At 39.0% G+C, this 14,486-nt stretch overlaps 1 protein-coding gene across 1 annotated transcript in view; it reads right to left on the reverse strand.

The window, feature by feature from the left end:
* The window catches only part of PREX2 (phosphatidylinositol-3,4,5-trisphosphate dependent Rac exchange factor 2), a 324,079-nt gene that overhangs the window by 138,143 nt on the left and 171,450 nt on the right, over window positions 1-14,486 (reverse strand). The window contains exons 20-23 of the mRNA XM_012554436.1: window positions 11,577-11,713; window positions 10,534-10,651; window positions 7,415-7,599; window positions 5,152-5,313 (exon numbers count right to left, since the gene is read on the reverse strand). Coding sequence (XP_012409890.1) covers window positions 5,152-5,313; window positions 7,415-7,599; window positions 10,534-10,651; window positions 11,577-11,713 — 602 coding nt within the window. The remainder of the gene's footprint in view (window positions 1-5,151; window positions 5,314-7,414; window positions 7,600-10,533; window positions 10,652-11,576; window positions 11,714-14,486) is intronic.

The following is a 14,486-nucleotide window of genomic DNA, read 5'->3' on the forward strand; positions in this document are numbered from 1 at the left end:
TAAATGACAACAACATCAAAACAATAACAGAGGGAATAAACGGCATAGGTATAGAACCTTCTAATAGAGAGGAAGGCAAGGTGAGACCAAGTAATGGTAGACTGTTTCAAACTTAGAAAGATAAGGGTAAAATTCATGGTAACCACAAAGAAAGTTAACAAACACAAAAAAAAAAGAAAAAACCTAAAGTCTCAGCAAAAACAAAACCTACAAAAACAAAAAACAGTGGAGCAAAGAAAGTGAGAGTTTCAGAGGTGAGGGATAGAATGGATTGCCAATTATAATCAGGTAGTCAGGGTAGGCTTCACAGAGAAGCTGACAGGTGAGCAGTCTTGAAGGAGGTGAGAGTTAGGAATGTGGATGTCTGGAAAAAAGTATTGCTGGCAGATGGAACAGAGAGTGCAAAAGCCCCAAGGCAGAAGTACTCCTGGTGTGTTCCAGAATCATCAATAAGACCAGTGTGGCTGGCAGAGAGTGAGGGGAGGGCAAAAGAGACAAACAGAGAGGTAATGGGTAGGGGTCACAGATCTTGTAGGGTCTTCAGGACACTGCACAGACTTTGGCTTTTATACTCATTAAAATGCCCAGTCATTGCAGAACAGACTGTGGTGGGTAAGAGTGGAAGCAGGGAGATCACTTACAGGAGAAAGATGACAATGGCCTACCCTGGGCTGTCAGTAATAGAGGCAGTGAGAAAATGTTGCACATTCTGAAGGCAGAGGCAAGAGAATAGTCTGAGAGAAAGAGGAGTCAAGAACGCGTCCAAGATTCTACCTTGGTAAGTAGCATTTGGGGTCTTAAAAGCCTGTCAGTGGCCACCTAAGATACTCCACTGGTCTCACCCCTTTAGGAGCAAGCGAGAATGAAGAAAACAAGACACAAGGAAAAGATCAGTCCAAAGGACTAATGGACCACAACCACCACGGCCTCCACCAGACTGAGTCCAGTACAACTAGATGATGCCTGGCCACCACCACTGACTGCTCTGACCGAGATCACAACAGAGAGTCCCGGACAGAGCTGGAGAAAAATGTACAACAAAATTCTAACTCACAAAAATAGACCAGATTTACTGGCCCAGCAGAGACTGGAGAGACCTTGAGAGTATGGCCCCCGGACACCCTTTTAGCTCAGTAATGAAGTCATTCCCGAGGCTCACAGTTCAGCCAAAGATTAGACAGGCCCATAAAACAAAACAAGACTAATGGGGCACAACAGCCCAGGGACAAGGACTAGAAGGCAGTAGGGGACAGGAAAGCTGGTAATAGGAATCCCAAGGTTGAGAAGGGACAGTGTTGACATGTTGTGGGGTTGTTAACCATTGTCATAATATGAGTACTAACTCTTTAATAAGAAACTATTTGTTTTGTAAATCTTCATCTAAAATACAATAAAATAAATAAAGAATGCATCCAAGATTTCAGACTGAGCAATGGGAAGGATGTGCTGTAACCTTGAGATAGATAAGACAACAGATATGACAAGTTGTGATGGGTGGGGATCAGGAACTTATTGGAACACGTGAAGTCTGGGACTCAAGTGCAGAGGTCGAGGGGACCAGGAGAGTCAATGAGATTACTAGAGGATTGAGGGGGGAGGCAGAAAAGAAGGAGACCAGACCTGCACCCTGGGGCTTTGCCACATGAAGTATTCGGAAAGAGGAGGAACCAGCAAAGGTGATGGTATGTGAGCCACCAATGAGAGAAGATGGAAGCCAGGCACGTGTAGTGTTACACAGAACTGCCAAACATCTTACCTGTAATCTCAGATCCTACTGAGATTACACATGAGATGTCTTGAGATTGAGGACAGTAAGTAGGCTGTTGGCTTTGGCAAGATATAGGTCACTTGTGATCTTGAGAAGAGACATTTCAGCTAAATAGAGAGGACCAGAGCCTAAATGGAGTGTGTTGAAGAGAATGAAAGGTAAGTAGAAGGACCACAAGTATAGACTGTAGGTTTAGACAACAGATAGAGACAGCAGGTATAGATCACTGGTATAGACTGTAGGTTTAGACAACAGATATAGACAGCAGGTATAGACCACAGATATAGACAGCAGGTATAGACTACAGGTATAAACCACAGGTACAGACAACAGATATAGGTATAAACAGCAAGTATAAGCTGCATGTGTAGAAAACAGGTATAGACAACAGGTATAGACAGCAGGTATAGACCACAGATGTAGACAACAGGTATAGACTGCAAGTACAGCTCACAGGTATAGACAACAGATAAAGGCAGCAGGTGTAGACCACAGGTATAGACCACAGGTGCAGACAACAGGTATATACAGCAAATATAGGTATAGGCAGCAGGTATAAATTGCAAGTATAGACATCAGGTATAGACTATAGGTGTAGACCACAGGTATAGACCACAGGTGTAGACAAGAGATAAAGACAGCAGGTGTAGACCACAGGTGTAGACAACAGGTATAGACAACAAATATAGGTATAGGCAGCAGGTATAAATTGCAACTATAGACAGCAGGTATAGACTACAGGTGTAGACCACAGGTATAGACCACAGGTGTAGACAAGAGATAAAGACAGCAGCAGAGACTGCAGGTACAGGCAGCTCTTCCCAAGAGATTTTCTGTGATGACAGCAAAGAAAGCAACAGTTGCTAGAGGGAAGTGTGGGGTCAAATGAAGTACTGATTTTTTATTATAGGTGATATTGAGGACAGAAATAATTAATTCTTGGAACTAAAACTTCAAGTTTTTAATGCATTGGTAGCTCATCCATGAATAATTGGCCATGGCAGCATATTTAAATACAACTACAGTCACTCGACTAAAAGTAAGAAATAATAGAAAAGTAAGGTATTATTTTGCAGATAGTCTCCTGTCATGGATTGAATTGTGTCCCCAAAAAATGTGTCTCAACTTGGCTAGGTGATGATTTTTTCCAGTATTGTATGATTGTCTACCATTTTGTCGTCTGATGTGATTTCCCTATGTGTTGTAAATCCTATCACTATGATGTAATAAAATGGATTAGTGAGTTATATTGATGAAATCTACAAGATTAGATAGTGTCTTAAGCCAATTTCTTTTGAGATAAAAAAGAGAGAAGCGAGCAGAGAGACATGGGGACCTCATACCACCAAGAAAACAGTGCTGGGAGCAGAGCACGTCCTTTGGACCTGAGGCTCCTTGACCAAGAGAAGACTGATGGATGATAAGGACCTTCCTCCAGAGCCATCAGAGAGAAAGAAAGCCTTCCCCTGGAGTCAGCTCCCTGAATTTGGACTTCTAGTCTACTGGACTGTGAGAGAATAAATTTATCTTTGTTAAAGCCATCAACTTGTGGTATTTCTGTTACAGCAGCACTAGATGACTAAGATACCTCCCATTTCAATTAAGTGTAAAAACTCTGTTGGCAGGGAATTATAAAAGCTTTGTTTGGGACTACCCTATTAGGGGTGGGAGCATGAAGAGGGATTTTACCCACAATTTTCCAGCTCTATAACCTCCAATCCATATATCAGTTTGAAGATTTTGTGGCAATAGTAACTCAACGTACTTGGAATGTTCAAAGTAAGACTTCCAATGTCTATACGTAACATGTTTGTGTAAATAGGAACTATCTTATGAATGCTGATAAATATTTATATTTAAGAATGTATCCTCAGTAACCAAAATAAGTCAAATTATGGAATTATTTTAAAACCAAAGAATGAGTCTAGAAATAAGAAAAGTTCTAAGGACAATGTCGGGTGAAAATGTTCCTCCAAATCGTGCATATCGTACATCGAAGCCACCTGCACATTCTGTTCCACAGAGAAAAAATGCCTGGGGATGATTCATTCAGGTCACCGACAAGGTCCAAACTTCTCTCATACATGTGCTGGAAACATCTGTGGCCTGTACAACTGGCAAGGAAATCTATTATGATCACAGCAGCCTGCCTATAGAAACAGCACAAATCAACTGGTTTCTATTTTAAAACCTACAACTTTTAGGTCAAAATAAAATAAAGCCAGGACTCTTGAGATTTTTGTTTCTATGGATACATTTTATTTTGGTGTTTCAAGACTTCATCTGGAAAAAAAAATACGTTGTTAATAATGGTTTAAAAGTAAAGATGTGGAAATTAAAAATCTATAATCACAAATGCTATAGTTTCCATTGACAGAAATTTGATACATAAATGGAGATAATCTTCTATGGTCAATTTGTCTTCGGTATCTAAATCTTATTCACATAGGAAAGATTCTTGAAATATTTTCTTGCTAACCTTGCTTCTCTACTAGTGAGAATGGTAGCCAAGTATTTTAAACATATTTATGATCAAGAAATGATGATGGAAAAGAATAGCTTTTAAAGCACAATCCTAGTTGATCAGAAATTTCTTTCTAAATTAAAAATAAAACTGAATGAGACAACATTCCATAGGACTCACACCCAGTCTGCTACTTGCCAGCTATGTGACCTTAAGTAAATCCTTAACCTGTCTGAGAAACAAGCAAGATGATAAGAGTCAGCACACATGGCTCTTTCAAAGCTCACCCAATAATGTACAGAAAAGAACTTTCTGCACTTCGGTTATATTATTTTTTACCATCTAATAACACTGCCCATTAATCGGCCCATCTCTGTTTTCCTGAGTACATAGGAGACACTTGCTGTTCACCAGGATGATATTTTTGAGAATCTCCAACTTTGGCAGAAAAACCGCAGTACCATGCAACATATACTTCTCTGTTTATCACATTTTTTTTGTTGTTAGAAACCAAGGAGTGACACCTTCATCCACCATAACCAAACCATCATAAAGCCATATGCATTTTATCTCCTGCACAGATCTTGAACTGATCCCTTTCTCTCCAGCTCCAATGCTTCCACACAAGTCCAGGTCACCACCCACTTGTACCTTAATGGATAGAAAAGACAACTTCCTAATCGCCTCATCCTGCCTCTTCCCCCACCAACACTCTCTAAACTGCTGCCAAAGTGATTTTTTTTAACGAAGAAATATGGTCATTGTGCCACTCCAAAAGAAATTGGAAAAACCTGACTTTGTAGTTTTCTTTTTCAATGGCACCCAATTCCAATACCAAGAATTGAATTAAATTCTACATTCAACCAATAGTTTAAATAATAACTACATTTTAAATAGACTTGATACGTAGACCCTTTACCTTTTTATAGCTGGATATTCTCTGACATATGTGCTCAATTTTTTCGCTGCAAATGGCACTGAATGTACTCTGAAGGTCGGCAGGAATCACTTCATTTAAAGAGCTGAGGCTGGTGCAGCTTTGTACAAAATGGTCGTCACTTTTAGCCAGGGCTTCAAGAATCTGTAGTAACGAACACACACCCACAACAAAACAAAACAAGACAAAACATAAAAACTTTCTAATGAGTCAGATAAAGTTCTCCTAATTCCTGGTGTTCGTCTTTTAGTAGCTGCCTGAAATTTCTATGTTCAGTAAAGCATGGACAGTGAAGTGACTGATTTGTCAGAGATCTCCAGTTTTGCCTTCTGCTGGCTATAAAAGCCTGCTGGAGGGCAGTGAGTGGACTTCAGAGGCTCCCTGCTGGACAATTCAGTACACTCAGCATGGGAACACAGCTCCTAAATTTTAATCCAAGTTACACACCATTTTTTTTTTTTTTTGCAATTTGGTACTAGAACAACAAAAACAAAAGGAACCCAGTAGCATCCTTACTTGCTGCTGAGAGCCCAGCACAGACAGAGCATTTAACAAATGTTTGCCAAAGGAAGGCACACACGGAAGAAGCTGTCTTGCTAAAGTGCAAATCAATGCTCCCTGCATTTTCTGAGCACTCTATGAGAGCAGCGAAAGATAAACAGTCACAAGTTGTTTTCAATTAGCAAATTCTTTTGACTATTTGAAGCAATTGTAAGGCAGCTATGCGGTGTGTGCGTCTGTGTTTGCATATGCACGCACATCTGTACCGTTGATCACTGAGAACTTTCAATGAATTGAGAATTAATTATGTCCTATATTTATATGCAGCATTTATAATTGTCCAAAGATGACAAGGATCATATTCTTCCCCGATATTTTTATAATGTTATGTGAGAGAGAACGTGTATAGATGTTACATTTACTTCAGCTTCCTTCCCACCTCCACTTCCCTGTCATGAAGAATACAGAGTGAGATTTTTGTTTATTCACTAGTCTAGAAACTAAAGCTGACTTTATCATTAGGAGTGTGATCTTGGTTACATTTCATAACTTCTTTGACTTTCTTTTTTTCATGTGTAAAATGAGAATCATATTTGCAGTACTAGTTTATACAGCTATTATACATCAAATAATCAGGTAATTTTGTGAACTCGAAATAGCAAGGAAATGAGATAAAATAACTATAAGAATCTGATCCCAAACACTTACCCAGACCCTCCTTAATAGTATCATGTAGCTGAGAAGGGGGTTACATTTTGAAAATATATATTTCATAGCAATAGATACATACAGATGTACAGTATCAGTAGAATAAGGTTTTTATTAAATTAAAATTTAAAATATAAAACAAAAGATAGTTATCATTTGAAATATTACTTTTTATCTCTCTATATTTATTTCGTCCCACTAAAATTACAACAAAAAACACATTACAAACGCTAAATCTATCAACTATACATATCTGACACAAGAATTGAAATGAAGAAATGAAGCTTGGGAAGCTAGATCTCACTTTTCTGACTTGTAATATCTAAATTCTCACAGGACCACATAAAGCAGGATGCCACCCTAAAGCAAAGACTAGTGGAGGATACAGAAGGGGGTGATTGATACCCCTTGTGGACGAGCCACGAAAAGCAAGCACACCATCACCTCTTTCTTAACATCTGTTTTCTCCATTTGGATGAAGACTCCCTTCCTCCTTCCCTACCTTGCTTTTAGTCTAAGTACCTTATGATGATGCCCTTTCCAAACCAGAATTATAGAAATGTTTGAGGATCTATTCATAACCTGATCTCTCAGCTTCCTTGAAGTTTGATGAAATAAACATGAGACTTGCAAACACGAGATTTTTGATTATAATATATTTCACAAGACTCTGCAGAGGATTATTTTAAATTATTAAAAAAAATTTCAAAAGCACCACCTGTCATAAAGTCCATCTGAAAGGTAATCATGATACTGAAGAAAGACACGCAGCAACCTTAATAAATGCAATGACACCTTTGCCATATCAACCAACATTTGCCTAGGCAAGAGTCCCACCTAACTTATTAACACTGTCTTCCAAAAGAGACCAAGAAAAAAGAAGATTGTATACACACTGAGTAATGCAGGGGAAAAATATAAAACAAAGTTTCATGAGCTGACAGCTGCAACATGTACAGCTTTTTAAATATTACAAACTGAAGGTCGGGGGCTTTATTTAGAACAAAGACCTTTGTCTTCCCAGGATCACTCATACCTTGGCTGTCAAGCTGAAGAAACCTTTGGGCTCAATCATCTTCTCCACCATGTTGCACTTGATCCCAGCTGTGCTGTCGTACTCGTACACGACCCCGTATTCCAGGTGCACGTTATCCACGGTCAGGCTCACATGCTCCTTCTTCCCCTCGATGATGGCCATGGTGTTGAACTTGTCAATTACCTCTGGGTTAAGGGCAATTTTAATTCAACACATTCATGAAGAGTTCATTAAAAACCAAAACAACCAAACCCGTTGCCTTCGGAGTCGATTCTGACTCACAGCATCTCTACAGGACAGAGTAGAACTGGCCCACAGGGTTTCCAAGGAGCGGGCTGGCATGTTCAAACTGCCAATCTTTTGGTTAGCAGCCTAACACCTAACCACTGCACCACCAGCGCTGCTCTTAAATTTGGTTAACTTGCCAAAATTTTTTGGTTAATTAGTGATCTTGGTTAAGTTTTTTAGTCTAACATAACTAGTCTTATCTCTGCACATCTACTTTCATCTGTGGACCTTACATATACATAGTTATACCAACATAAACACTATATACACAATTTTTGTTTTTGTTTTTCATTAAAAGCATGCATGACTTGAAGTCAGGGTTTCTAAAATTGCCTCAAATGCTGCATAGATACTTTCTCAAAGTAGCAAAAAAGCATAAAGAAGGTCATATTGAAGAAGGAGAAAGGAGATGTAAGAATCACTCTTTCGGCAGACAAAGTTCCCAATCTTTCCCAATCAGCAACTTACAGAGATGGCTCATTAAGAAAATTCCTCATTGCTCACTATAAGAAAATTTCCATCTGAATGTCTGCCTAATAACTTTTTGGCCTACAATCAGTCAGTAGGTAAAAAACAAAACAAAATAAAAAAAACTAAAATCTCTAAATAAGAAACTGCTTCGAGAGACATAACACCAAAACTAAAACCCATTGCTGTCAAGTTGATTCCGACTCATAGCGACCCTAGAGGACAGCGCAGAACTGCCCCATAGGATTTCCAAGGAGTGGCTGATGGATTCTCACCACCGACCTTTTGGTTAGCAGCCTGAACTCTTAACTACTGTACCACCAGGCCTCTGAGAGACCTAACAGTAAACACTAAATATGCAAAAATAGAGTATTACTTTACTTAAAACAACTAAGTCCTAGAATAGCAGACACAGTAAACATTAAATAAGCAAAAGTAGATTACTGGTTATCGTAAAATAAGCAAGTCTAGAATAGCAAGAAATCAAATTCCGTAGCATCACATCAATCCATCTACCCTGCAGTGTGGTACCAGTGGTGACTAGAAAAAACTAACTCCAAATGATGAAGAAAAGTCTCAGGAAAGAGTCCTGAGATTTGGCCTGATGTGAATAAAAGAGAGTCTGATCACAGCAATCGTACTGTCCCAATGGAGGTGGAATATTTCTGATACTGCCCGTGACTTGGGTAGGATTCAACCAAGTGACCTTCCAGGAGTGGACAGAAAATAGCTTTTCCTAGACATCCCCTATTTGATCAGTGTGTATAGGGAATTCTCCAGCTCTGCTCGTTTGGAAGAACTGCTTTCATGGTACGATAAAAATGTCAAGACATGTTCACAATAATATAAGTGGACAGACACCAGGAAAATATTAGAGAGGATACAAGGGCTTCCGTGGAAAAGTTTTGACACAATAGTTAAAAGTATTTGTCAAATGTTGACACAAATGTAAATTGCCTCAGTCTCCTTAGCCTTGGAAAAGGGCCACAGACTACAGCTATTTGCTGGTTTGCTGAACTGAGAAAACAGAAGAGACCTTATCAAAAGCACTCTCTCTTTCTCTATCTAATCCATCTATCTATCTCTGTCTCTCCCTCATCTGCATATTAGTTAGTCCCTTTTTGTTACTGCCAATGTCGGAATACAGTGAAAGTTACTTGAATCAAGAAAGTATTTTTAAAGGAACTATGGGATCTTCTAAACCAGCATAATGTGCATACAGATCAGATCTTGTTAAAATGTAGATTCTGATTCAGGAGGTTTGGGGTGGGTCTTAGATTCCGCATTTCTGTCTAATTCCCAGTCCCGAGGTAGCACAAATGGTTTGCACTCCACTGCAAATCTAAAGGTTGACAGTTCGAACTTACCCAGCTGTGCCATGGAAGAAAGGCCCCGCAATCTGCTTCCATAAAGATTACAGCCAAGAAAACCCTATGGAGCAGTTCTACTCTGTAACACATTGGGTTGTCATGAATCGGAATCGACTCAACGGCAACCATGACATCTAGCTCCCAGGTGATACTGATGCTGCTCATTTGTGACCCATATTGAGTAACAAGGTTCAAAACAACATTTAAACTCAAAGCAAAGGAACAAATTATACCTTGGGTTTGCATCCCATTCTACCACTTACCAGCTTGGGCAAGTCACTTAGACCCTATAGGCCTCTATTTCTTCAGCTGTACAAAGAGGATGATGATTACGGCACCTCTTTATGAGATTTTCTTCTTGATGATTAAATATCACTTAATAAGGTACCCAAGAAACAGGATATGGTCATTACGTGGTAGCATCCAGCTATTACTTACGTATTTGACATGAAACAGGTCCCTAGGTGATGCAGTTTGCACTTGACTACTAGCCCTGGTGGTGCAACAGTTAAGCACAGGGCTGCCAACTGAAAGGTCAGCAGTTTGAATCAACTCAGAGGCTCTGTGGGAGAAAGACCTGGCGATCTGCTTCCATAGAGATTACAGCCAAGGAACGCCTATGGGGCAGTTCTACTTTGTCATACGAGATTGCTGTGAGTCCAAACAGACTCAGCAGCATCTAACAACAACACTAACCTAAACTTCAGCAGTTTGAACGCACCCAGCAGTGAGTGCCATGGAAGAAATGTCTAACAATCTGTCCCCATAAAGAGTACAGCCAAGAGAAGCCTATGGAGCAGTTCCACTCTGTAACATGTGAGGTTGCCATGAGTTGGAATCAACTTGATAGAAACAGGTTTATTTTTTGGTTTCATTTGACAGGACTATCAATGGTGATAATGACTTAAGAAAGTGGCTCAAATAACTGGGACTAGGCAGAGGCGAGTGAAAAAGAATACTTCAGGCAAAGGAGGAGAAAAAGGAGGAACTCACCTTCTACTTTGCAGTCAAAAGCATCCCCTGCTTCATCTCCAGGGAGTTTGGAGTTAGACTTCTGAAGGTCTTCCTGAGCACTCTCAAGGCTGTTATAAACCCACTGGATGGAATCTTGCTGGAAATGAGGGTGGGAAAAAAATCCTCAGACATTTTAGTGCTTCCGAAAATTCATATTCCTTTCATAACCTGTTTCAAAACCAGTTTGTTTAAAAAGAATAAAATTTCAAAGGGAGAGAAATCAACATAAACAAGTAACAGAAAGTCCATGACAATGACATTGTTTAACAAAGATGTGTTTTTAAGAAGATAAACTTTCCAAATGTCTTACACACCCAAGTGTATCTTAAAATGAATCAGAAATTATATGTTAAAACATATGTTAGATGGACAGTTAGATGAAACAAGTATCTACAATTGTACAAACTACGTAAGTGTTCTCCTTACATCATATATATTGAATATATTAAATACTTTCTTGAATAAAAATAATATGAACATTGGAAGAACACCTTTCTTCTTACTGGGTTCCCAAGTCATAGATTTACCTTTTAATCCTTTTGGGTAATAAATCATCCTAGATTATAGTTTAATCACATACCATATAAAACTCAGAATTTTTACTTTTTCATAGAAGTCCCAGAAAAAACAGTTTGAGTATTTATAATTAATATATGCAGACGTACAATGATAATTAAAATTCTATAGCAATCACAAGGGTCAAGAAAACAGTTCAAACCTTTTGACTTCAATTTGATAAGCACAGTTAGCTAACTGGAAACTCATATCACAATGAAAATGGAAATACCCTAGAGGAGTTTATAACAAGTGAATAGACTGTAACAATAAAATTTAATCCTTTAAACACAAGCAATTACAATTAATTATGCAGATAAAACAACTGTCATGAGATTTACAATACTGTGTTTAAATGTGGACTTGGAATCAGAAAGCACAAACATCTCTGGCACTATGCTATGTTCTTGCGTACGTCTTCTACACGAGCTTTCAACTGGATCCAGACACGCCAAAGGGCAGATTACCTTCATCGGTCGCCTATATTTCCTGCAGGCTGTCAGGTGGGCAATGACACTGGCATGGGTCTCTTTGCTGACGTTGATTCCATTTACTTTGATAATACACTGTCCAGGGTGAAGACCAGCTGCTGCGGCTACAGTTCCTTTAAAAGCAAACGGGAATAAAGGATGAATATTGTATGATCTCACTTACAGGAAGTATCTAGAAAAGGCGAGTGTATATAGTGACACTGAGCTTCTGTTAAGGGTGATGGAAAAATCTGGGAATGGATAAGGGTGATGGCTGAACAATATGATGAACATAATTAACGTCATTGAAATGTTCATGTGAAGATTGTCGAAATAGCAAAAGCTTTGTTACATATATATTTATCATAACTAAATAAAAGGAAAATGGCCGAAATCTAATTTAAGAGTGTGCTTTTTAACTTGCCATTCAAGCTGTGATTAACAGAATACTTTCCCACCTCCTTAAGAGTTAGTTTGAAGGGATATTGCAAGATAACCTTTATAATGCTGATCGGTTATTTCCCCTTTCAAATGTCTAGTCAATCTAATTTTCTAAATACACATATCCCATTTCCCATTGCTGTCAAGTCAATTTCGACTCATAGCAACCCTACAGGACAGAGTAGAACTGTCCCACAAGGTTTCCAAGGAGCAGTTGGTGGATTCGAACTGCTGACCTTTTAGTTAGCAGCCGAGCTCTTAATCACTGTGCCACTAGGGCTCCAAATATACATGTATAATGGCAAAATTTGAATGTCAGAAACATACACCTTATGTATCTTTCATTATACTACAAACTCTAAATATTGAAGTAGTATTCACTTTTGTTTTTCAAATGCCAATAATATACTATAAAATATAATAAAAGAAATTTTAATGGAAAAACATCAAGTCTACCAGCAATCACGAAAGGATTGATTTTGCTAAGAAAAATAAGTGTTCAGAATATGTACAAAGGGTCAGGAACCTGAGAATTTGTGGAAAATAGAATTAATCAGATAAAATCAACTGCCCAATCATTTTGTTTGTATAGGTACAGATTTAAATATGGAAGTGGCATACCCTAACCAGTGAATTTAGAACCTTTTGATTACCATGATCTGATATTCTGAGCAAATCAACATTTATAGAGCACCACTAATAAATATAATGAATATAATTACTGTAAATGATCGCAGAACAGTCTAAATATGTTAGAAGAGCCGTCCTTTGTAAGCAATTTCTCCTATAAAGGAATTATTAAAAGTCTTTAAGAAAATATCTTCAGGAAGACAATTTATCTTTTATTCTCAGTGCCCACTGAAATTCACTCCCAGAAATATCAAATGGTTTTTTCTGGATTGAGCTGAGCCTTGGGGGATGGGGAGGACATTCCCAGCAGAGACTAGCCTGAAAAGAAGCACTGAGTCATAAAATAACCTGGACATTTGGAGTCCAGGGACCCAGCAGTCATGTTGGTATGAGCATAGAATGGGCATGAGCTGAAAGAGATGGGTGAGCTGAATAGAGCCTGTGTGTGAAGTCCTTGGAGCCTGGTGGCGTTGTGGTTAGACTCTGGGCTGCTAACCAAAAGGTCAGTAGTTCGAATCCACCAGCCGCTCTTTAGAAACCCTATGGGGCAGTTCTACCCTGTCCTATAGGGTCACTGTGAGTTGGTATTGACTCGATGGCAACGGGTGTTTTGGTTTTTTGGTGAAGTCCTTGTGTACCATGCCCAGGAGTTTGACCCTAGCCACGTATGACACAGGAGGGCCACTGCAGAGTTTTAAGCAGAGAAATGACATGGTCACTGAAATTAGAGAATGGATAATTGGAGTTTAATTTAAAAATCCAAATCACCAGTAAGCATCTTCTGCAATTTTCCAAGCTGCAACTAAGGTAATATTAGTGATAAGGGGGAAAACGAGATCAAATATTTGATGTTTGATGACTAATAAGTTTATAGAGAAGGTAGAACATAAACAAGGAACCCTGGTGGCGCAATGGTTAAGCACTTGGCTGCTAACCAAAAGTTTGGCAGTTTGAACCTACCTACCAGCTCTGCGGGAGAAAGACCTGGCAAACTGCTCCCATAAAGATTACAGCCTAGGAAACCCTATGGGGCAGCTCTAGTCTGTCACATAGAGTCTGTATGAGTCGGAATTGACTAGACAGAAATTAATAACACTAACAACAACAGGGTATAAACAGAGTATAAACACTCCTGTACCTTTAATTCAGTGACTAAATAGAGTCATTTAAATAATTAAAGAATGTAGAAGGTAAAGCAGTTTGAGAAAATGGATAAAAAGTTGAATTTGGGATGATACTGAGTTTTAAGGCGCTGTAAGGGCATTTAGTTGGAGATGCTCAGTGAACAATCAGATATGAGGTACAGAATTCAGGAAAGCCATCTGGGCTGGAGACAGAGATTTAGAAATCACTAGCAGAGAAGATCCATAAGATTGCTATAGAGAGCAAGGAGGTTGAGAAAAGAATAAGGTGCCAGCAGTGAAGTGGTCAATAGATGAAGAGAAGCTAGGCAAGGGCTGAGGCGGTCGGAAAAGTGCCATCTCAGAAGTCGAGACATGAATGCTTTGAACAAAAGAGAGTAGTAAGTTTGAACAAAATGCCACAGGAAGCTCCATTAAGACAAGAACTACCAAGGACCATTGGCTTTTCCAATTAGATGTTAGGTCAGTAATAAGACAGAATCTGCACACATGGCGGGATAAGGGGATGATGTCTATAGCGCTAGGCTAAAATTTCAACAGGAAGTAATTACATACAGGCAGAAATGTTGCCAGTTGCTGTCAACTTGGCTCCGACTCATGGAGATCTTATGTATCACAGAATGAAATACTTCCCCATCCTGTGCCATCGTCATGATCACTGGTATGTTTGAGTTCATTGTTGAGGCTATTGTGC

Source organism: Trichechus manatus, unplaced genomic scaffold (genome assembly GCF_000243295.1).
Source record: "Trichechus manatus latirostris isolate Lorelei unplaced genomic scaffold, TriManLat1.0 scaffold00018, whole genome shotgun sequence".
NCBI classification, from domain to species: domain Eukaryota; kingdom Metazoa; phylum Chordata; class Mammalia; order Sirenia; family Trichechidae; genus Trichechus; species Trichechus manatus.